This window comes from Mustela nivalis, assembly GCF_964662115.1.
Source record: "Mustela nivalis genome assembly, chromosome: 16".
Taxonomy (NCBI): domain Eukaryota; kingdom Metazoa; phylum Chordata; class Mammalia; order Carnivora; family Mustelidae; genus Mustela; species Mustela nivalis.
This window is the reverse complement of record NC_139035.1, coordinates 110562-135811: the sequence shown is the minus strand read 5'-3', so window position 1 is coordinate 135811 and position 25250 is coordinate 110562. Positions and strand designations below refer to the sequence as shown.

Genomic DNA, 25250 nt, shown 5'->3' with positions numbered 1-25250 from the left:
AACAAAAAACAAAAAAACCCCAAATGGACGGAACAGATATCTCGTTAAAGAAGATCTCCAGATGGCCAACAGACACATGAAAAAGATGCCCCACATCACTCATCATCAGGGAAATGCAAATCAAAACTATAATGAGATATCACCTCACACTTGTCAGAATGGTTAACATTAAAAAAAAAAAAAAGAAAGAAAGAAGTGTTGGTGAGGATGTGGAGAAAGGGGAACCCTCGTGCACTGTTGGTGGGAATGCAAACTGGCGCAACCCTATGGGAAACAGTACGGAGGCTCCTCAAAAAAGTTGAACACTGAACTATCATATATTCCAGTAACTCCATTACTGGGTATTTACCTCAAAAAAATTCAGAGGGATACATGCTCCCCTGTGTTTACTGTAGCATTACTTACAATAGATACATTATGGAAGCAACCTAAGTGTCCATCAGTAGACAAATGGATAAAGATGTAGTATGTATAATACAATGGAATATTACTTGGCCATAAAAAAGAATGAAATCTTGCCCTTTATAAAACATGACTAGATCCAGAGAGTAAGTAAAATAAGCCAGTGAGAGAAAGACTATGACTTCACTCACACGTGGAATTTAAGAATCAAAACTAACGGGGGGAAAAGAGAGACAAACCAAGAAGGAGACTGTTAACTACGGAGAACAAACTGATGGTCACCAGTGGGCCGGAGGGTGTGGGGACAGAGGAAGCAGGTGAAGGTGTCAAGAGTACACTCACCACGGTGAGCACTGAGTAGTGTGCAGAACTGCTAGTCACTGTCTTGTAACCCTGACACTAACCAACACTGGATGCTAAGCATACCGGAATTTAAAAAAAAAAAAAAAAACCTTTATCTCGGAGAAAATAATGATAAAAGAAGGTCTGTGCACTTTCACAAACACACAGGATCACTGAACTCCTCTGAGCCACTCCTTCCACTCACAAGCAATGTCCAGCTGGCCACATCTCTATCTTTAACATTTTTTGCACCAACAAAGGTCTTTCTGTTTCTCAAATGGGAGGCATTCAAAAGGTCCTGAATCAGGCCAGTCATTAACTAATCATATGACTCCTTAAAGCCCTAGTATTTCTTCTCTGCCCTCCTCTATGTATGGACTGTTCATCCTCTCTCCTGCTGCTGCTTTTCTTTTGTCCGTCAGCAGCTCATTCTTTCAAACCACACAGGGACTCAGCCTCTGCCCCATAAGGACTGACCATCTCCTGGAGAATGAACAAGTATCTGCAGGCTGTGGCCAGGGCATGGCGCTGGCCCCCCAGGTTGCGCCCAGTCCCAGTGCAGACTTGGCATAGTGCAGGGCCTCCATCAAAGGCCAAAACGGGGCACCCAGGCAGCTCAGTCAGAGAAGCCACTGCCTTTGGCTCAGGTCATGATCTTCGAGTCCCAAGATTGAGTCCTACGTCGGGCTCCTTGCTCAGTGGGAAGCCCTCTCCCTGCTTCTCCCTCTGCCTGCTGCTCCCCTACTTGTGGTCTCTGTCAAATAAATAAATAAATCTTTTAAAAATTTTTTAAATTAATTTTTAAAAGGCCAAATGTCCAGTCAAGCAATCAACACAAATGCCGTGACCACAGCCAACCCGAACTGCATCCCCACATCAGGTGTCCCAGCTTTATCAGTTCTTAGCAAACGGATAAAAGTGAAAATCAGATCATGTCACTTCCAATAGATTCTAGTGGACTAAAGAGCTCTGTGTAAAGGACATGCGGAAGCCTCCGGGGGACCCATCTTACGATGAAAAAATAACACTCTCATGTAGTTTATATTTCTCATGTGCTGAAACGGCTTATATAATTTCATGCAAACAGGAGACCACTGTACTTAAATCTATCTTTCTGAGCACTCAGATCTTCTCAGAAGGTCTACATTATGTTAGAAGATACCTGAACCATGATTTAATCCAAATCAGAAAAAAAAAACCCACAAAGTATTACAGCCAACAACAGAACATGTGACTTGGAGAAAAATATGCCTGTGGTCAGTGACGAGAAGGGCATTCCTCACCTCCAAAATAAGGCAATAAGGATGCAATGAGAAAACCACCATTTACTGAGTGCTTCTTATGGGTAAAGCATTACTGAACTAGGGGACATTTAGTATTTTTCAACAACCCTGTTGGGTGTTATCTACTGGACAGAAGTTCAGAGAGAGGCCAAGGAGCTTGCCCAAATCACTTATCCGACCAATGCGGAGCCAAAAGTTGACTCTCGGATATTCTTACCCCAAAGCACCACTCTCTTCAATATGCTGATTATCAAGCTCTAACTGAATCTTTTATTCAAATAAAACGTGGGCTCTTATGTATAAAGATGTATAAAGAAGACAGAGGGAGTTTTCACATACAAGTCAGAATAATAAATAAGGCCCAGAACTACAAGACCGCGCAGTGGTCCTGGGCCTTGGCTGCACAGTGGAATCACCTAGAGAGCTTTAAGAGGTACTGATGCCTGCCGAAACTACTGAAACGCTCCGCTTGGCAATGATGGATACAAGGCACTATGCACTTGTCCAAGCCCACAGAAGGTACAACATCAGAGTGAACCCTAATGGAAATCATGGATCACAGGTGGTTATGATCTATCAGTGCAGGTTTATCGATTGTAACAAGTGCATCACGCTGGCGGGGAGGTGGACCACGATATGGGTATATGGCACACGGATATATAAACTTTCTCTCAATTTTGCTATGAAAAACAGTCTATGAAAGGCAAATGCTGGTGTCCACATTCACCTCTAGCCCCAGGAACTGTGATTTAATTGGAAAGGGGTGTGGCTTGGGCTCCAGGGTTTTTAAAAAGCCCTCAGGTGATTCTCAACTGGTAACCGCTGAGCTATCAGGCTCCACTTCTGTCCTGCAGTACGGTAAGACTGTGTCGGAAGCACATGAGCCAAACCTTGCCTGGCATCTGGCTGAGTGTAGGTACAGGTATGTTCCACTGTAAAACTCTATTAGAGTATACACACAGACGGGAACTTCTTAAAAATGACTAGGGCGGTGCACTACTGTATTCTTAATCACACACAAGTTTAAATGTATACACAGTAATTACAAAAATCTGCTTTACTCAGAAGAATGCGTTAGCTGCTGGAATTAAGGTGGCAGTGGTCTCAGGTCCCCAAATTATTCCTGTGACTTCATATCTATATATATTGTCCTTTTATTATTATTCTAATCGTTAAAAATGAACTTTAGGAAAGGGGCTCCTGGGTGGCTCAGTGAGTTAAGCCTCTGCCTTCGGCTCTGGTTGTGATCTCAGGGTCCTGGGATCGAGTCCCACATCGGACTCTCTGCTCAGAGGGGAGCCTGGTTCTCCCTCTCTCTCTACCCCTGCTTGTGTTCCCTCACCCGCTATGTCTCTGTCAAATAAATAAAATCTTAAAAAAACAAACAAACAGGGCGCCTGGGTGGCTCAGTGGGTTGGGCTGCTGCCTTCGGCTCGGGTCGTGATCTCAGGGTCCTGGGATCGAGTCCCGCATCGGGCTCTCTGCTCAGAGGGGAGCCTGGTTCTCCCTCTCTCTCTACCCCCTGCTTGTGTTCCCTCACCCGCTATGTCTCTGTCAAATAAATAAAATCTTAAAAAAACAAACAAACAGGGCGCCTGGGTGGCTCAGTGGGTTGGGCTGCTGCCTTCGGCTCGGGTCGTGATCTCAGGGTCCTGGGATCGAGTCCCGCATCGGGCTCTCTGCTCAGAGGGGAGCCTGGTTCTCCCTCTCTCTCTACCCCTGCTTGTGTTCCCTCACCCGCTATGTCTCTGTCAAATAAATAAAATCTTAAAAAAACAAACAAACAGGGCGCCTGGGTGGCTCAGTGGGTTGGGCTGCTGCCTTCGGCTCGGGTCGTGATCTCAGGGTCCTGGGATCGAGTCCCGCATCGGGCTCTCTGCTCAGAGGGGAGCCTGGTTCTCCCTCTCTCTCTACCCCTGCTTGTGTTCCCTCACCCGCTATGTCTCTGTCAAATAAATAAAATCTTAAAAAAACAAACAAACAGGGCGCCTGGGTGGCTCAGTGGGTTGGGCCGCTGCCTCCAGCTCGGGCCCTGATCTCAGGTCCTGGGATCGAGTCCCGCATTGGGCTCTCTGCTCAGCGGGGAGCCTGCTTCCTTCTCTCTCTCTCTCTGCCTGCCTCTCAGTGTACTTGTGATTTCTCTCTGTCAAATAAATAAATAAAATCTTTAAAAAAACAAACAAAAACAAACAAACAACAATTTTAGTGGAAAAACAGAAATGTACGTCGAGTGTTGAGAAGCCCTGCAGCAGAGGAGCCAGAAAGCCCCAGGAGTCCGAGAGCCTGGAAACTGCTGTCCTGCTGGGTTCTGAAGCGGACTACAGAGCTGTAAGACCAGAGTCTGTCCCAGGGCAGTGGAAAGCTAGAAAACAGACTAGCCACATTTTTAACCACACAGGGGAAGTGAATCAAACAGAGAAGGAAATACTAAACCTTCTTCTAGAGCTATGGGCACTCTCACAGCTGTGTCTGCTCCCTGGTTATCCTTTGGGCAGAGTCTTCATTAAAATGCAAATTCACCCATGCCAACTGAAAACCCAGTTTCACAGCTGCCCCATTACTGCACCAGGCCCACAGTCCTCCGCACGGCACAGGACTTTGCAAAGTCACACCACCCTTTCCTGCTTTCCACGGGTGAGGGCTTGTCTCCAGGGAGCGGGTATGGGCTTGCTCTCACTTCCCTCAACAGGCCATGCAGATGGCCCAGCTTCAGGGCACACGGCACGCAGACATACAGAGCTGGGGCGGAGGCCGTCTAAAATCACACAGAATCTCAAGAATCCACCCAAACGGGACTTTGGTAAAATCTTCCCTGATCTGACTACCTCTTCTCTTCTGCCCTGCTACTCTGTATTTCTTGTACGTCTCTCTGACTGCTGACTATTGAGGTCACATCTTTCAAGTGAGAGGCAAAACCTTTTTGGTCCTTGTACAGCCATTACCTCGAGCACACCCCCCAGACTCAAGACTTTTGGGGGTGCAGTCACATCTTACCTGGCCTTCGTGGGCCCAACACAGGGTACTTCCTCATGGCCACAAAGCTCTCAAAGAACATTTCAGGAGGAAACAAACTGATAACCGCTGAATTTTTAGGATTCCTATAACACAAACTTATCATTTAGGTATTACTTCATTTTTTTTCCCCTAAATAAACTGAAGAAACCAACTTGCCCTTAAATGGATACTTAACGTCAGTCAACATGATTAATCAGCACCCCCCTGGCACTGCCAGAAAGAGTTCAGAGTACAGGTGCTCCCCCTTACAAAGAAAATAAAATATGAGAGAGAATGGAAAACGTCTGCCCCTTCCCCCACCATCCTGCTGAGATGCTGGCTTTGTTAGAATCAAATAACAACAAAGATAATAAAAAATGTAAAAGATAATAAAAAAAAAAAGGCTAGTATCAATTAAACAACTCATCTCTTGAATAGCCAACGAGGGCTAGCTAGTTCTGTGGGTGATGCAGTCTCGTCAGACACTCTACCTGAACCCACACATGCAGGAATGTGTACAACAGATTCTGAGCGCCAGCAGCTCTGGGGGGTCCGGGCACAAGGCAGGACCCAGGAACATGGTCCTCCAAACAGGGATCACACGCTCCCAGACCTGTACTCCCCTTCCTGCCCGTTTCACCGGCATCTTCCCTAAGAAGCTCCTACAAAAGCATCTCCTTAGAGTAGCAAAGAGACCGCCTGCAGTTACTGAAAGCTGAGTCTGAAGAACTGACGGGTCAGGGAGTGTTTCCCAGACGATGTACCCGGGGTCCAGCCAGCAGGCGGAGAAGAGCCAACACAGAGGGACAGGAAGAGCGTTTCACAGAGAGAAAGGGGATGGTGTTCACCAACACTTTAGGTTATGTGAGGGATATTTTTAAAGATTTTATTTATTCATTTAACAGAGAGGGAGAGCAGCAGGCTCCCTGCCGAGCCAGAGCGGATATGGGATGTGATTCCAGGGTCCTGGGATCGCCACGTGAGCGGAAGGCAGCTGCCTGACCAACTGAGCCACCGAGGCATTGTGAGGGATATTTTTAAAAAACTAAGTAATGTAGATACCTAATTTCTTTGAAAGAATTACGTCTGTCCTATGGCAGCCACAAGCTCCTTGAAGTTGTTTTGTTTTTAAAGATTTTACTTGAGAGACAGAGAACACGAGTGGGGGCGTTGGGGAGAGAGGGGGGCAGAGGGAGAGGGAGAACCAGACTCCCCGCAAAGCAGGTGCAGGACCCTGGGATCATGACCTCAGCCTAAAGCGGGTGCTAAACCCACTGAGCCAGCCAGGCACCCCGAGTCTGGATTTCTTTATGGAGTAATGAAAGTGTTCTAAAATTAGGTAGTAATGATGGCCAAACTACTCTTGTGACTATACTAAAAACCACTGAACTTTACACTTTAAAGGGGCGAATTCTATAGTAGGTGAATTACGTAAAGCCACTGTTTAAAAAGAGAGAGCTGGTGAACAACATGTTTGGGATGTGAACAACTTACAGGTTTGCTCCCGTCTTCGTAGAACGTCTCTGGAGAGAGACACCGGGAGCTATCATCAGCTTCCTCAGCAAGGACTCTGGAGACAGGGAGGTTGTTTACCACGGACTCTCTTTTTCAACCCAACTATGCCAATACAGCAGTATGCAATTCTTTTTATTAGAAATGAAATGAAATTAGAAAATGTTTGTAATAGACTAGTTCCTGGGGCGCCTGGGTGGCTCAGTTGCGGGGTATCTGCCTTCAGCTCAGGTCATGATCCCAGGGTCCTGGGATCGAGCCCCGCATCAGGCTCCCTGCTCAGCAGGAGGCCTGCTTCTCCCTCTCCCACTCCCCCTGCTTGTGCTCCCTCTCTTGCTGTGTCTCTCTCTGCCAAATAAATAAATAAAATCTTAAAAAAAACCAAAAACACAAAAAAACAAATCACAGACCAGTTCCTTCCCCTAGCTCTGTGTAAAACGATACCCTTGGAGGCTGCAGATGGTGATGAGCGCTACAACTCGCCGGAAGAACAGGAAAACCAGCAACTCTCTGCACGGTTCCATCCGGTTCCATTAATTTTCCTCCCTGGTCTTCTCTTTGTATCTCGGGGGCTCTCTGACGCACAAATTTTCTGTGCCTCTTTTATTTGGAGACCCAAAGTAAATAAATTATCTCCTTAATAGATCAAATTCCCAAACTTGGAAAAAACACAAATCAAGGGACACCCAGGGTTTCAGTGGGGAGAGGGGGCTGGTTCTCTGCCTGCCTGCCAGTCCCCCTGCTTCTGCAGTCTCTCTGTCTCACTAACAAATAAATAAACAAATAAAACCTTAAAACCAAAAATAAAAAACCGAACACCCGCAAACCAAAAACCCATTTTTAAAAAATTCTGTGATAGACTCTTCCTCTACCAGATGTTGTATTTTAGAGAAAAATAAGAATAATAAATGGCTCTTCACTTAGGAATAATTTTCAGAATAAGTGACCCTTAGAAGAAAGCTTAGAAACACCACTTCCTATATGCTTTCCCCAAAATTTCCATCCGAGTGGACTACCACTGCCCCACGAAAGCCATTCTCTCCTTTTCAGCAGCGGCCACGGCACTAGTCCAGAAACAGGCTTCCGGGACAGGCCACAGAACCCCAGCTCACTCTTCCCTGAGGCAGAAGGAAATAGCCCTGCTGGGTGACGTTCTCCCCTCCAGTTAATTCCACAGCACTCAGCTGGTCCCTTCCCTGGGAGAGCTCTGCACGGCTCCTCTTACTGGACAAGCTGCGTCATCTACTCTCTTCTGTTACCGTGGCAATGCTCCCCAGCCCTCACTGAAGCGACAGCGGCCCACTGCTTTATGAGGCTGGGGGGGCATTAATACAAGCTCATCTCCACAGCCTGCCACGCCACGCCACGCCACGCCACGTTCTTCCAAAGCTGGGTCCAGGTCACGGTTCTGACAGTTTATCTGTCTCCCCATCTCGCCCCAGCGCCCACATCTCTCCCATGGCGAACTCCTAACCCTGTCCCCAACACAATACACCCCGCAATGACATCATGCTTTGTGCATGCTACTCTCTCTGTCTAGAATGCCATCTCCACCAACCCACTCGCTCAGCGTGGGCCAACGCCTACTTTTCCGTCAACGCAGGGCCAAGACGATCACATCTGTAAAGTCTCCCCTAACGTGGTTCAGATTGCGGATATTGGTCCTGAAGTTTAAATGAAGTTATGCTGAGAAGACATAAAGTTATAAAAATTAGCATATTTCATCAATTCTAAGATGCCATTGATGGTAAGACACATTATTTTACGTGCCTCTGGCAAGTAAAAATGCTGATTCTAACTCACCAACTGTTGTAAGGCATATCCCAATGTCAGAGACAGTGAAATATGAAAAACTGTCTTAAAATTAAAGATAATGCAGCAAACCACAAATCTTGAAGGTAAAGATGCTGTTTTCCATTGGCCTGTTAACATGTCTCTTGATAATTGTTTCTCTCCCAGGCCTTCGGCATCTAAAAGTCTGAGTTTTATTCACCTTTCATCCCGCCTCCTAACAGACCAGAACCTAAAACCCAAGGTATGCACAGTAAAATAAGAGTCCTACTTATTAAATTTAAAAATGAAAAAATCAAGCATCTACTTAATAGAATACAAAAAGATATCATAAAACTTAAAAATCATTAATGCCAAAAAATTAGACTTTAAAAAAAGCTTCTTTGCCTATAATGATCAAGGGAATACCAATTATTTCAGCATCAGGGTTATTAACCTAAACATATAAGGCATGTTAAATATTTCCAATGTTTTTAAAAGACACAGAGGACATGTGTCCACGGTTCCAAATACATTATTTTTTTTTTTTAAGATTTTATTTATTTATTTGACAGGCAGAGATCACAAGCAGGGAAAGAGGCAGGCAGAGAGAGAGGAGAAAGCAGGCTCCCCACCGAGCAGAGCCTGATGCGGGGCTCGATCCCATGACCCTGAGATCATGACCTGAGCCAAAGGCAGAGGCTTAACCCACTGAGACACCCAGGCGCCTCCTAAATACATTCTCAACATCAGAGTTTGCAGAATCTTCCATTTGCAGTAATAGATTAACGTGATACGGTATTTACTTTAGTCCCTGGACAACATTTCTGCCCCATAATGTATATAAAGATAACCACTTAGAATTATATTTGTGAGGGCACCTGGGTGGCTCAGTGAGTTAAGCCTCTGCCTTCGGCTCAGGTCATCATCTCAGGGTCCTGGGATCCAGCCCCGCATCGAGCTCCCTGCTCAGTGGGGAGCCTGCTTCCTCCTCTCTCTGTGCCTGTCTCTCTGCCTCATTATTACCTCTCTCTGACAAATAAATAAATAAAATCTTTTAAAACATATATATATATACACACATACATACAGATATATATACACATTTGTAATGGAGTCTGATGTTTGCCAACAGCTTCCAAGCTGTCCCACATCCCTGCCCCTAGGCCAGCTGTTAAAGTCCAGGTAATTCCGCCTGTGGGTCAGGCAGGAAGTTCCAACCAAACCCTGGCCCGAGGTTCACATGGGAGCCCACGCCCTAGCCCCACCATTTTATCTCAGTAAAAGTAAAGCCAGTCCCCTCTCCCTGTTCGTTTAAGCCACTTTTGAACCAACCTGGGAAGCCCGCCCTGCTCTTCCCAGCGAGCCTCAGACCCCTCAGACCGCTGAGCAGTCCCTTCCCTACCCTCTTACTGCAAACAACTGAGACATCTTTGTTCCCACATCTGAACCAGATACTGTGGGGATACTTCTTCTGATTTCACTCCCAATTAAAAGGAAACAAACTCTGGGATGCCTGGGTGGCTCAGTTGGTTGCACGACTGCTTTCGGCTCAGGTCATGATCCCGGAGTCCCAGGATGGAGTCCCAGGATCGAGTCCCGCATCCAGCTCTCAGCTCCTTGGGGAGTCTGCTTCTCCCTCTGAACTTCTCTTCGCTCGTGTTCTTTCTCACTGCCTCTCTCTCAAATAAATAAAATCTTAAAAAAAAAAAAAAAAAAAAAAAAAGGAAACAATCTCAATGAACGACGTTCACTTGCTGTTGTAAGGCGCCCATGAAGGGGACCCCTGTGACGGCCCGTCTGTGAACTTGCTTCCGAGGGATGTGGCCGGCGCACCTCCAGTGTACGTGCACGTTCCTACCGAACTCCGGGGCTTCATTGCGTCCCACTTTCTGATGGATCGTATTTGTTTACAGATCACAAGTTGGGCCCCTCGTAAGGTACTTTGTGAAGGGACCTACAGGAAATCGCAATGATGCGTAACCTGGGGCAAAGACCCCTTTGGGTCTCAGCTGCCTTTTTTTTTTTAATTTTTAAAAGATATTATTTATTTATTTGAGAGAGAGAGAGAGAGAGACAGCCTATGAGCAGGGGTGAGGGGCAGAGGGAGGGAAGGTGAAGCAAGACCCTCACTGAGCAGGGAGCCCTACACATGACTCCATTCCAGGGCCCTGGGATCACGGGCTGAAGGCAGACACTCTGACTGGGCCACCCCGGCACCCCTCAGCTTCTTCTGCGATAAATATGTTCTACTAATAGTGCCTACCTCACAGGGTTGTTACAAGCGTGAAATGAGTTAATGTCCCACTAACGGGCTGTAAAGGGCTGAGAGGAATGCCTGGCCCACGGTCAGCTCCCCGCGTGCCTCCGATAAAGAAATGAGCAGTCGCAATACCATTTAGGAATGTTCGTGCAATGCAATGCTTCTGGGCTCTAAAAGGTACCTATCAAAACAGACGATAGCTGTCCTTCCTGGAAAACTGCCGCATTAGTATAGTAATGGGTCCAGAAATGTTGGTCCCATTTATTCCACGCACCTCTGCTCTCTCCAAGCGGACTCTAAGCACCTTGAATGCAGGGGCACATGGGTGGCTCAGTGGGTTAAGCATGTCCGCCTTTGGCTCAGGTCCTGATCCAGGGTCCCAATACCGAGTCCCACGCTGGGCTCCCAGCTCAGCGGAGAGCCTGCTTCTCCCTCTGCCCCCTGCTCATGCTCTCTCTCAAATAAAACCTTAAGAAAAAAATAAGCACCTTGAGTGCAGACATCGGTCACTCCCACCATCTTCACTGTACATGCCACAGAGGAAGTGTTGCCCCTCAGCTGCAGACGGCGACGCCAGTGGGCCGACCGGCTTCTGGATGGTAACCGTGCTAGATAGAAGGAGAGGCCAGGAAGGCCGCCCAGCCCACCTCAGTGAGATCCATCTGTTTTTCTCAAAACAGAAGGCATTCTAATCTGTAATAAAGACTGCTCAGCAATTGTTCATGCAGAGTCCAGAGACAGAGGCCAAGTTAACCAGGATCAGAACACTGGAAAGTAAAACAGTACGGCTTGACTACAGGAAACAAGAGGCATCGTTACGTTTATTTACTTATACTCTGCCTACTTATATGAAGGAGTCGATGCTGCTTACTATAAATACAGATAAATATAGGTACTAAATAAAATATGGAAATCGGAGAAAATGTAAGTTAAAATAAAGGATCAATGTCAGGGGTAGAAGAACAGAACGCAGATGGGCAGGGGATGCGGTCTGTACACTGGCTGAAACAAAGCTTCTCCTGCCTAGTGTTCTAGGAGAGATTTCTCAGGTACCTTCTGCAGGTAGGGTCCGCTGAGTAATGCAAGAGGCATGTCGCCAGGAACAACTTAGAGTAGTAAATAGTAAATTTTTTTTTTTTAAAGATTTTATTTATTTATTTGACAGAGAGAGATCACAGTAGGAGAGAGGAAGGGAAGAGATCACAGAGAGAGAGGAAGGGAAGCAGGCCCCCTGCTGAGCAGAGAGCCCGATGCGGGACTCGATCCCAGGACCCTGAGATCATGACCCGAGTCGAAGGCAGCGGCTTAACCCACTGAGCCACCCAGGCGCCCCAGTAAATAGTAAATTTTATAAAGCAAGCCCTCCAGACACCCTTAAAAAAAAGTAAGTAAAAAAGCTAGCAACATGACACATGGCAAATTCAAAGAAAGTGGTCCTGTAAGGGGCTCAGACACAGGTGTCCAAGCACAAAGTCAAACCAAGGATAAAACAGGGAACCACTACAGAAGTAAATGGGCTGCCTATCACTTCAACAACCCTTTCCAAGTATCGCTTCCCTGAACTAGGCTGCTGACAGAAGTTGTTCGGTGAAACGTTTCCATTACGTTCTTTGCCAGCGTGGTCTGTGTTGGTGATCAAAGGCAGACCACATTCGTAACAGATCAAAGAACAGAGCAGGTTGTAAACACTGGGGCGGCAAATTCAAGCTGCCTGTGGCCATCTCACCCACAGGTGGAGGTGAGCGACAGGCAGGCCCCTTGAAAGCAACAACGGTACTTTTCTTAGCAGCTCTGGGAATGCTCCGGAACAAAGTATGGATGCCTGGTCATGTTGCCAACTCTAGCACACAGAGTGCAGGCAATACATTCTTGGCCCAGAAATTTCCCATGGTGAATTTCGGCCGCATTGTCTGAGGGGCCCAAGCCCGCCGTGGGGAAGGGCCTGGTACCTGGACCAGGAGGGTGAGGGGCCACACTGAATTGTCCACCAAACTCTGAGTGGATGAGAAGAGACGGCAGGAGCTTCCCCAAGGCTGTAGGCCTCATGGAATACAGTGAAGGGACCGAAGGAAAGGAAGGCAGGAGTTGTGCAAGGGACTGAGCCTAACAATGGACCACAGAGTCCAGGCTGGAGAGGGAGAGACGAGCAGCCAGGAAGTGGCCAACGTAAATGAGAGAGTGGGGAAGTATCAGACATGAGTCCCAGAGAGTACTGAAGTCAGACTCGAAGAAGGAGATTGTGTAGAATAGGGTGAGATTTGGGAGTTGGTGCATTTTTCTGGGTAATGACAAGGTTCAGAAGGACAAGAGGGAGGGGCGCCTGGGTGGCTCAGTAGGTAAAAGCCACTGCCTTCGGCTTAGGTCATGATCTCAGGGTCCTGGGATCGAGCCCGGCATCAGGCTTTCTGCTTAGCGGGGAGCCTGCTCCCCCTCCACCGCCTACTTGTGATCTTTGTCAAATAAATAAATAAAATCTTCAAAAAAAAAAAAAAAGACAAGAGGGCAGGAGAGACAGTCAGAATAGCAGATGTTTCTTGCTCTGAGCCCTAAGAAACAACTCCAGAGAGAGCATACACCCAGGGACGCCCTGCAGGTGACAGTGATCAACAGGGATATGACAGAGAACGACTCTACTGCGTTCCCCAGCTCTCCAGCCACTCTGTGGGTTCCCCGAGGCTTTGTGGGGGCGCCAAGGCAGCGCCTATGTGAGGCAACACCTACTGCGAATTGCAAAGCTACCACATTTTTAGAAGGTACATTCATTATTCCTTAAAATGTTAGGAAGTTTTCATTTTTATTTTAAAAATTCAGAGAGCTCATGTATTTCAAGACTTTGAACTAATAAACTTTAATAAAGTATAACAATACTTTGCTACATGGTGACCAAAAATACATCCAACAGACATCTACTGGATTCCTCCTCTGTCCTAGGTACTTTTCTGGGTCTTGGTGTAGGTTCACTCTAGTAGGAGGGCCAAGAAAGAAGAGACAGAAGGCAAAAACAGAACACTCTCAGCTACGAACAGCAGGGAGAGTACTACCAAAGGCAAAGGAGATCGGCAAGAGCGGGGTTAGCGGGAACAGGCCTGCTGCACTCTGGGTCACACTTGTGTTTATTTCTATGCATCCTGACTCCTAAGTCCAGTGTTTTTTCCAGGTAACATTAACATAGGAAATACCCTGAAATCTGATAAAAACTCAATTATTTAAAGAAAAACAAAGAGGTCAATGGATTTTGAAATGAGAAGTATCAACAACACTCAGTGTTCATCTGTACAGAATCCGCTCTAAATGACAGGCTCTCTGGGCACCTGGGTGGCTCAGTGGGTTAAAGCCTCTACCTTCGGCTCAGGTCATGATCCCAGGGTCCTGGAATCGAGCCCCACGTCAGGCTCTCTGCTCAGCGGGGATCCTGCTTCCTCCTCTCTCTCTGCCTGCCTCTCTGCCTCCTTGTGATCTCTTTCAAATAAATAAATAAAATCTTAAAAAAAAAAAAAAATGACCGGCTCTTTGTCTAGGGAAACTCTCAAGATTCAGGACAGTGTACCGTCCGGTCAAGGTTTCTAGGTGGTCTCTCCATGTCTACAGGGTGACGGTCAGCACAGGGTAGCACTCTCCAGTGAGGAGCGTGAAGCAGCCAATCCAAGGCACCCCTCAGTTCTATTCCTACTAGTGTGGGAAACAAAGAAATTAAAATTCTTGTCCCCTGCGGCCGGTTGACAAATACTGGAGAGAGGCAGAGTAGAACACTCGTCCAGGTAGTCCCCACTGTCTTACCCTTTGCTAAAGGGAAAAACCACCTTAGCTTAACAAGAGGATCCTGGGAGTCTTCTTCAGCCTTTGAAAGTCCTTCTGGACACCTCCCTTTGTGCTCATGTCCCCAGGCCCACGAAGTTTATAACCGGCCCTTCCTCACGGCCCCGGTGCAGCTCTTCCTGCGCAATGGTCCTGTCCCCCGGCTTCAAAACAACCACCCTTTTGCACCCAAGATGTCTCAAGCATTCTTTCTTGGCTCTGGACTCTGAACCCCACCGCTTCAAACCACATCACTGCCCTGGAGAGAAAGGTGTCTCAGACTACTTGGGCTTCATGACCACAGCCATTAGTCACTCGCTGAACGTCCTCTGAGCTGGTCCCATTTTCCCTGGGCAGTCTTGGGAGAGCAGTCCGCCTTGCATGGGGGAAGAAGGTCACCAACCTGACCACTTACCATCCTATCCCCCAGCATTCATCATGCTCTCCGTGAGGTAGTAAGCCAACACCAAGCTCTGGCCGGGCATCACGCCCCTGAGGGCTGGGTTAGTTTCCCCTGAGCCCTATCACTGTCAAACCCAGTGTCTGGACTCCCTGCATCTTCAAGTCCCAAGGCCTAGGCGGACCTGCCTTCTTATTTTCACAGCTTTCTGCTCTAAGGTTTATAGTTCCCACCTGGGTTTTGGTTTAACAGTTCACCAGGTATCTACTAAACACTTACCACGTTCTAGACACTGCCCTAAGTGTTGGAGACCTAGAGATTTCTAAGACACAGTTTCTGCATGTGAAGAGGCAATCCTATAAAAAGTTAATTTCAGGGGCACCTGCGTGGCTCAGTCGGTTAAGGGTCTGCCTTCACCTCAGGTCATGATCTCAGGTTCCCAGAATCGACCCCCCGTGGGATCGAACCCCCATGGCAGGCTCCCTGCTCAGCGGGAAGTCTGCTTCTCCCTCTGCCTCTGTCCCTTCTCTCAAGCCCCTTGTGCGCTTTCTCTCAAATAAATAAAATCTTTAAAAAAATAAACAAAGATAATTTTATGTAAAGTGACAGAGAGGAAGCTCAGACGCAGGCTACTTGGCTTTAGCTGGGGGTACCTGCAGATACGAGCGCTGCAGACCGGCTAAGGGGGTTAGGCAGGTACATAAACACGAAGGGCACCTGGGCAGGAGAGTGCGTGTGTCGTACATAAAACCAGGAGGACAGAACTCGTAACGTGCAGGAACATGCAAATAGCCAACAAAGTGCAAGGAAGGGGACGGCAGGGGCTGGGGCAGGACAGGAGTCAAGCCGAGCGCCTGAGCTCATCCTAGAGGGAGCAGGGATGGAGGGTTTGGCACAGGAGTGGCAGGATTACACCTGCCCAGGAACGATCCCTCTGGCAGCAGCTGGGAGGGGAGACCTGAGGGGAACATGCAGCCTCAGGAAACCAATTAGGAGGCTCCTACAGTAGCCCGGACTTCAAATGACCGGCGCTCGTCCAAGCACAATGGAAAGGAAGGGGCCGATTCAGAGACAGAAGGGAAACACTGACTGGCGAGACTGATTTAAATCCATGGTGTGTGAGGGAAAGGGAGGAGTCTGAGATGATGCTCAAGCGCTGGTCTTGGGTGACTGAGGGAAAGGCAAAGGGGACAGCAGGAAACAATGGGGGGGGGTAGAGCGGAGGCTCAGTGTGGGGAACAACAGATACGTGGAGAGAGCTTCCAACATACAAAGTTTGGGGTACGTCTGGACATTGTAATGGACACGGACAGTGGGGAAGAGTCTGCAGTTCAGAGTGATGGAGACCTATTTAGGCGTCACCGTTTACAAACCCTTACTGAATGCCTAGATCTAATGAATATGGGTTTGGTAAAAAGAACAAAAGTGGAGACGATCACCCGGTGAGGCGACCAGAGGGCGGAGCGCAGAACCTATGGGAAACCAACGGTGGGATTTAGCAGACTGGGAGGAGCGATGGGAACCAGAAGTCATGTCACAAAGACAAAGCAAGTAAGATCTGACTTGTTAACAATGTCATGGAAAGCAAAGAAGTCCAGAAAAAAAAGGTCTGGAACAGGTCATTGGATTTGGCATTATCAGGTGGCCTTTACCGAAGTGTGGCCACAGTCAGACATCACCGACTTGAGAGGGGAAGAGGAAGTGTTCACGTGGAGAAAAGAACAGAACTGCTTCCCGTCAGGGGAAGTCAGCAACTGGAGATACGGTTTATCTTTTTTAATTCATTACTGCCATGTATCATCTTGGCTTTCAACATTCATCAAACTCATGAAAATGAGGACACTGGTTGACTGTTCCTAATGTCACTAGATAAGGTGGGGAAAGGGACATAGGAGCTCAGGGATTCCAATGCCAAATTCAAGTGCTGAATAAATGGTCAGAAACTTCTCCGTCTATCCTAAAAGAGGCCCTTATCTCCTTTAGCCACAGAGCTGAGACTGCTGAAAACCAAACCCAGAACCTCGTCCTGAGCGTGGCTGAGTGACAAAGCAAACTGAATTCCCAACCGCAGGGGACATCTACTGTTAAAGTGAAGACACTGATCAGGAAGGAACAGACCCTGAAAGCTGGGACCTGATGAACGTGGAGCTGCTGAACCCCTGAACACGGAGCAGTCTTCTCTGCCAGGAAAACAACGCCTCTACTCCTGTCCGAGGAGACTACCGGTGCTTTGCCCAAACCGAGGAAACTGGGACGCCCTCTCCTGAGGCAGTCGCCCTGAGGGACACTGCTAATTCTCCTCAGGACCTACTCTACCGCTCGTCTTTACACCCAGGGTCCTGGGATCGGCCCTGTGCCGGGCTCCCTGCGCAGTGGGAAGTCTGCTTCTCCCTCTCTCTGACAAATAAGTAAGACCTTAAACAAATAGTCATAAAAACAGAAATTTACATCCCCTCAATTCCCAGACTTGAGCCAGTTTACAGACCCAGAACCCCTCAATAATGGGGGAACAGGTCCAAACCACCATAAATTAAGAAAGGAATTTGAATGAAGCCATTTCAGTGGCTTGACTTGATGTACCAAAAACATTTAAAGAACTAAAAATGTATTTTGTAGTTCTTAGTTTTGTAAGAGTAGAAGAAAATGTCAGAGAGCTGATACTGCACAGGCCCACAACCTCTCATCGAAACCCCTTGGTGTCAGATGTGTTTCAGATGTAGAATTTTCCAGATTAAAACAAAAATCAATATAATGCATACACTTTATATCATCTACCAGCCTCAGCAGGGTCCAAGGCAGCATCCCACAATCAAACGCGTGAGTACTTCTGTAGTGAAACACAGATTAATCACACCAAGTGGGATCATGACTAAAAATGGTCTCTCCTTAGTACAGCTCAAATTTTACAGCCACAGCCGTTTGTTATCAAAAGTAGGGGGAAAGTTTCAGCTTTCAGAGATGTGGGGATTCGAAATCACGGATCAGAGACTGTGGCCCTACGATGTGAAAGAAGGACAAGAAATGGGCCCTCAGCATGTTCTGTTCGGAGCTCTGTATACTCGAGTCTGGTTACAGTCGGTACCACCTCTGCTTACGGTCAGGACACGCTCTCTTTTCGCTGCGGTGTAAAACTCAGCAACCCTCACCAGTTCTCCCACTCTCAGTCACTGGGGGGAAAAGAAATTGAACTCTGCAGAGCTGGAAGTGGCTAAGAGCCAGTGCCCACAGGGTACAAGCCCAAGGCTTGAGCTCCGGCTCGCGGCGGGCAGCAAGGTGGCCAAGCTTCGGAGCCTCTGCTGGGGGGTTAGGGGGCTCGGCAAAGGTGCCGGCAAGGAAGGAGCCTCCGGTGCGAAGACCCAGAGCCTGTGTGGATGTCCTGCGGGGCGAGCCTGCCGGAAGTCTGCGCGTAGACTGACCTGCACAGACTCCAGGGGAGGATGCAACCCAAGCAGAAAGGTAAGGCTCAGTGGCGTGGTCCCTAGGTCGTGCCTCCTGACGAGGGGGCAAGGGACCTTTCAGAGCCTAGCGTGGTGTCAGATGCATGGTTAAACGGAGTCATGCGGTGTCCCAGGCAGATCAGTGTAAGAGTGAAAAGAATCTAGAAAAACCACAGCATTACAAATGCTGTGAGGCAGTCAGAACACTGGGGGCTCAGACTCTGCCGCTAGCAAGGATGCCTCCAACACGGCAGCTGTCTCCACAGCAGGCAGCAGGGGCCCAGCCATCACAGTTCTTGCACAAACGTTACCATGAAGGGAACGATGAAGGGAAGTAGACTGGACACCCCGGGACAGAATAAAGACTCTCTGAAAACATTTCAGAGATGCCAAAGACTCCTAAAAAATGGCTGGACCCTGAAGGAGAAATTCTGCAATATGGCAGAGAGGCTGCATATAGATACTTTGAGTCCCAGCTCTATCCTGTATTAGCTTTTTGTGACCTTGGACAAGTTACACAACCTACCAGATTCTTAGCTTCCTCATCTGTAAAATTCAGAAAAATAGTGATTATTGGGCGCCTGGGTGGCTGGCTTTGGCTTAGGTCATGACCCCAGGCTGCTGGGATTGAGGCCTGCTTCTGCCTCTCCCACTCCCCCTGCTTGTGTTTCCTTGCTCTCTGCATTTCTGTCAAATAAATAAATAAAATCTTTAAAAAAGAAAAACAGTGATTATCACCCAGAATAGTCAATGAGATAAAGCATGTAAGTTGCTTAGTAGAGGCTTAGCACATAGGAAGCACTCAGTCAATGAGGGCAGAGCAACATAAGTAACATGAAACTGGTTTTATATCCAGATTTTTTTTTTTTAAGATTTTATTTATTTGACAGAGATACAGAGAGGGAACACAAGCAGGGGGAGTGGAAGAGGGAGAAGCAGGCTTCCCACTGAGCAGGGAGCCCGATGCGGGCTCGATCCCAGGACCCTGGGACACAACCTGAGCCAAAGGCAGACGCTTAACGACTGAGCCCCCCTGCCAGCCCTATATCCCAATTTCTAAGGGCTAAGAAACAGGAACTATACCTGACAGAAGAGACACACAGGATCCGTATCTGTATCTATACAGGCAGATATAGTATCAGTTAATTAACTCAAAATTTCTCCTTCCTTATATACTCATTCTCTCTCTGCCATTCTTGGCCATTTAGGGGATCTCAAATATTTGCATCTTAACACATTCTTCTCTGAGGAAATGGAGTCCTTTACCGGTGTTTCTGAGCAACACCCTTTGAAGAAGAATATTTAGCACATATAACCTGGATGTGACTGGAGAGGGAGTAACTGTAAGATACCTTCTGGTACAGGGTCATATAAAGTTCTCCCTGAGGCTTAGTCTATGATACAGCACCTTCGCTTTTTTAGGTGCTATCTAGAAAAAGCACAAGATTATTTTAAAGTGACATAATTCAACACTGTGCTCCTTAATGTTTGACCATTTCTTAATTTTGATAAAAACATTTTTTTAACGTTTTTAGGCCAGCATTTCTAGATGGAGGGCATGCAATAATATTTTTGAAAAAAGTCTTCCCCAATCAAAGCACATTTTAAAAACTCAGTAGGAAAGATCAGCCATTAATGAAATCCCACAGTGTATCCTTTGTAAATTTAAAAAATATCTATTTTGTAATAAAAATAAGTGTTCTAAAGTTTTTTTTTTTTTTAATTCTGCAAAGTTTTATAACATGTGAATCATATTTTCCTAAACAGGTGAATCATTTTCTTTAAAGTGGTGACTGCCAGGAATTTAATCGGTCTTTACTATTCATTTTCAGTATGTGAATCGTGTAGAATCCAGTCTCCCTACAGCATCCCCAGAATTAAAATGACACAGGGCACCCAACAGGTGTTCATTTAGTGCCTGTGCTCTATAAAAACACAAATCTTCATTTCACGTACTTTTCACATAGATCTCTCTTTCACTTAAGATTCGTCTTTATTTCTTCTTTTGGCAGTCTCTGAGCCTAGTGATTATCCTAGAGTAAGGGTAAAAACAAGTGACAGAATTTTTTTTAAGGGCTAAGTTATTTTTTAACTTTCTTCAAGATTTTATTTATTTATTTATTAGAAAGAGAGAGTACAAGCAAGGAGAGGGATCTGCTGGGGGCAGATCCCAGGACCCTGGGATCATGACCTGAGGTGTAAGGCAGATGCTTAACGACTGAGCCGCCCAGACACCCCTGGAATGTTTGTTTTAGTATCCCAACTGGTAAATAAGAACAAAGCTGAGGGAATTAGTACTGAAATTTGTGGCTTTCTGACTGAAGAAGTAGTGTCTCAAGTCTGAATTTTGTCAACAAGCATCAGATAAAAGTCCTATTGATGAAACACTTGAGGGCTACAACAAACATGATAAAAAAAATTTAAATATATATAATAACTACTAATTCTGAAACCAGTAGTTGAAGTAGTTGAAGAATGTTAATTCATTGCATACATTTCTTTTTTTTTTTTTTTAAGATTTTGTTTATTTATTTGACAGACAGAGATCACAAGCAGGCAGAAAGGCAGGCAGAGAGAGAGAGGAGGAAGCAGGTTCCCTGCCGAGCAGAGAGCCCAATGTGGGGCTCGATCGCAGGACCCTGGGATCATGACCTGAGCCTAAGGCAGACGCTTAACGACTGAGCCACCCAGGTGCACTGCATACATTTCTGAAGAAATATGAAATGGTATTTAAAAAATGAAAATAACCAGATAATACATAAATTCACACTTGGGAAAAAGATTCCTTTTTTCAAGACACATTTATTGGGTACGCACCATATGCCAGGCTAATTCCTATTTACTTCAAACTACTAACAAACTGTTATGGAGACATACCTGTGCCTCATTGCCCTTTAACAAACATTAGCGTCCATCATATCCACTGTGCTAAGCACTAGGAATATTTCTTTAATAAGTTTTTTCAAAAGATTTTATCTATTTATTTGTCAGCGAGAAAAAGAGCACAAGTAGGGGAGCAGCAGGCAGAGGGAGAAGCAGACTCGCTGCCGAGCAAGGAGCCCAACGCAGGACTCAATCCCACCATCCGGGGATCATAACCCAAGCTGAAGGCAGATGCTTAACCGACTGAGCCACCAGTGTCCCAGCACTAAGAATATTTCTATAAATAAGACAAAGACTGTCTCTGTCCTGGATTCTCAGAGAGGAAAAAAGAAAAACCAAGTAGTTACAAATTACAACAAAGAAGAAAACAAAGGACCAGAAAATGACAACTGGGAACTCCTCTGGGCAGGTGGCTGGAAGGAGGCCTCTGGAAAAGCGAAATTATGCCCTTGCGGATGAGGAGGAGACAGCTCCCGGCATTCCGGGGAAAGAGCAGGAAGAGGCGGCAAGAACCGCAGGTGCGCGGGAGCAGAGCCCGGAACAAACGTCGAAGAGCGGAAGATGGTGGTGCAGCCTGACTACAGTGCACAAGGGCAGGCATAAGTGGAAGGCAGAGAGGCAGAAACCAGATCCCGCAGAGCACTGCAGCCCATGGGGAGAAGCTAGTGCGCCATTCGGAGCGTAAGGAGAAGCCATTAAGGCTTTTTAACAGGAAAGCAAAATGATCTGATTCCATTTTCATAAAAATCATTCTTGCAGGGGCTCCTGGGGGGCTGTCGTTAGGCCTCTGCCTTCGGCTCAGGTCATGATCTCAGGGTCCTGGGATGGAGCCCCGCATCCTGCATCGGGCTCTCCACTCAGTGGGAAGCCCGCTTCTCCCACTCCCACTCCCCTGCTTGTGTTTCCTCTTGCTGTGTCTGCACATTTTGCAGATGTGGGGCCTGATGAAGAACCGGGAGGAACTGCAGGTGGACCCTAGGCTCCTGGGCCGAGCAGTTAGGCGAGTGGCGGTGCCGCTTACTGAGGAGGGTGGTGCGGACTTCTGAGATCCAGGCTTCATACACTGTGTGCTCGCTCCCTTCTGCTTTTTACACTTTTTATTTATTTATTTATTTATTTATTTGCGAGAGGGAAAGCGCAAGTAGGCAGAGAGGTGGGGGGGGGGGGGTGAGCAGAGAGCCTGATGGGGAACTTGATCCCAGGATGGTCCTGGGATCGTGACCTGAGCCGAAGGCAGAGGCTTAACCCACGGAGCCCCCCAGGCGCCCTGTGTGTTCACTCCTACAGATGGGCTGCCAAAGACACGACAATTGGCCAACCCAGTGAACCCTCCTCCTATTTCATCGCTTCTGACACGGTTAACCACTCCCTCTTGCTTGAAACTTCATTCCCTCTTGGGGTGCCTGGGTGGCTCCATGGGGTTAAGCTTCTTTCCTCAGCAGAGCACCTGCTCCCCCTGCCCTACCTGCCTCTCTGCCTACTTGTGACCTCTCTCTGTCAAATAAATACATAAAATCTTAAGGAAAAAAAACCAAACTTCATTCCCTCTTGATTTCTAAGACGCCTCATTCTTTCAGTTCATGTACTCATCGGACCTCCTTCTTGGTTCCACGTACCCCCCGCTCTGTCCCTGGCCCTCTCTATTTCCTTCGACACACTTGGTGGTGACCTCATCGAAACAATCCACAGCTCTAACTACTAACTACATGATACCTTCCAAATCTGTATTTCCAGCCCGAACTTTCTCACCTCCAGGCCTACCTATCCCACCGTCGTCCGCCCACTTCTATTCGGATGTCTCAGCAGCATCTGGAACTCACCAAACCCGAAGGTAACTTCGTCATCACTGCTCCCTCAATCCCACATTCATCTGTGAGAAGCCCCACTTGCCAAAAATGGGCCCAGCCTCCCTAGCCCCAAACCTGAGGATCACCCTCCGCTCAAGCAAATCAATGTGCAAGCCCGATCCAACGTACTTTCTAACGAGCTCACCAGCGTGTGCCCCTTTCACAGCTAGCTCCCAGCTTTAATCCACGTCTCCGGTCTCCTCCGGATTATTAAAGCCTCTGGTTTCTTCCGTCTCTCCACTCCAACCCATCCCTGGCGTCCCCACAGAGAACGAAATCCTTCGTCCAGCCTCACATAGGCCAACTCGGTCCTTAGGGAGTTACTGCCTCTGCTGGCTCTCCCGCCTCAACTGCCCCACCTCCCTCGCCGGGTAACTCCAAGCTCCCACCGCAGTGACCGACCCACAGGTCCATTCAGGACCCCGTTTCCTTGCCCCACGCCTACGCAGCGAAGCGCGTCTTCCTCCGGCGGCCCCGGCCAGTGTGGGAGGAGGGCCCTCCTCAGGGATCTCGGGGCACACGGATCTCCACGGGGGTTTCTCATCTCACCGCCGGTGCTTCTCCCACTGAGGTAAAGTACGGAGGGCAGGGACTGTCCTTCCCGGAGCACTTCTGGTGCTTAATAAATGTGTGCCGGATAACGGCATCCCGACCGAACTCTGCAGGGTGTTCCACGGAGGTGGACTGCTCTCGGCGCGCCGTCTACGGCCAGAAAAGGGGATTTTGAAGACGAGGGCAAGTTTTTTCTTGCCAAGTCTTCCAAAATTAAGCCAGCACGACCACTGCTTCATGAGACAGCCTCCTGTCCACCCTCTTCCCCGACTGCGGCGCGGGGCGCGTCCGAGCCGCGCGAAGCTGCTGCTCTGACCGTCCCCCACAGGACCCCACGAACACCCAGTGTTCGTCCTGCGGGCGTTGCTCGAGCCTGACGAGACCGCCTCAGGGCCGCGCCCTCAGGAGCAGCGCCCGACCCCTCCCGTCGGAGCACAGCGTTTCTCATCCCCTCATTTTCAGTCTATTTCCTCACTTGTGGCTTAAAACACAAGGACTGGGGGCGCCTGGGTGGCTCCGTGGGTCAAGCCTCTGCCTCCCGCTCAGGTCTTCCTCTCGGGGTCACGGGATCGAGCCCCGCATCGGGCTCTTCGCTCGGCGGGGAGCCTGCGTCCCCCTCCCCCTCTGCCAACTTGTGCTCTTCTCTGTCAAATAAGCAAGTAACACTGAAAACCCAGAACCGGTCTCACCCCCCGGGCCGCACTCTGAACCCCTCCTCAAAGGAGACGAGACGGAGCACAGACCTGCGGACCCGCGGAGGCGAGGCGAGGCCTCGGCGCGTCGCCGCCGCCGGGATTCCCCCGCCCGGAATCCCCCCCCCAAGACGCCCCCCCCTCCCGGATCGCCCCGCGAACGAGCCCGCCCGGGTCCGGAGACCACAGCAAGGGCCGCCCCGCCGGGAAAGCCCGAGCGCAGACGCTGCGACGCACCCGGCGCTTCGCGAACGAGAGAAACGGGGACGGCGGCGGGTCGGGGCCTGCGGGCGAGCCCGACTCGACCGAACCGCACCTCCGAGGCGAGACCAAACGTTCCCTCAGGCCGACAAAACCGCCCACAAGGCCCCGCGCAAGGAACCCCGCGACCTGCCGCCGGCGCCCACAGGCGGCGACCGCGCCACCCCCGGCCGCCCGAACCCGAACCCCCGGAGCGGGGCCGGGCCGCCCCCGGGCCACAAGCGGGCAGGGCGGGCGGGAGCAAGGCGGGGAGCCCGCCCCTCGCCCCGCAGCCGCAGGCCCCGGGAGCCCCCCGCCGCGCCCTCCCCTCTCGGCGCCCCTCCCCCCGCCCCGCCGCGCCCCTCCCCCCGCCCCGCCGTCCCCCCCCACCCCGCCCCGGCCGCGGCACCACTCACACAGCCCGAGCGCCGCCGCCAACAGCGACCACAGCCAGCGCCTGCGGGCAGCGTCTGCCCGCCCCGCCCCGACTCCCGCGGGCGCTGCCATCGTCCCCCGCCGCCGCCGCCGCTGCGCCCCGGGCCGCCGTCCCCACTGCGCTCCGCTCGGCTCCCGACAGCGTCCGGTCCTCGTCGCCGCCCGCGCCCGCGCCCCCGGCCCCTGCGCGCCGCGCGCCCGCCCCCGGCCCCGCCCCCGCGCTCCGCTCACTGGCCTGCGCTGCGCCCGGGGGAGGACGCCATTGGAGGACACCGACTGTCCATCACCCCTCGCCCCCTCCCCGGATCCCCCCCGTCCTCGGGTCTCCCCCCCCCCCCCGCCTGGCCCCTTCTCCGAGCGCCGGAGGCCGGGCTCGGGAGGCGCCCGGTTCCCGCCGCCCGGC

General features: G+C 49.3%; 1 protein-coding gene across 3 annotated transcripts in view; it reads right to left on the bottom strand.

Annotated features, from left to right (window-relative positions):
• MPZL1 (myelin protein zero like 1) overlaps positions 1-25015 on the bottom strand; it is a 53177-nt gene extending 28162 nt beyond the window's left edge. For 2 of the 3 annotated variants that reach the window (XR_014303884.1, XM_082702620.1), the window contains exon 1: positions 24829-25015. Coding sequence is in view for 2 of the 3 variants with exons in the window: in XM_082702620.1 (XP_082558746.1) it covers positions 24829-24919 (91 nt within the window). In the remaining variant the exon portion in view is untranslated. The remainder of the gene's footprint in view (positions 1-24828) is intronic. The other variant, XM_082702619.1, reaches the window with a different exon arrangement.
• Between the last annotated feature and the right edge of the window lie 235 nt (positions 25016-25250).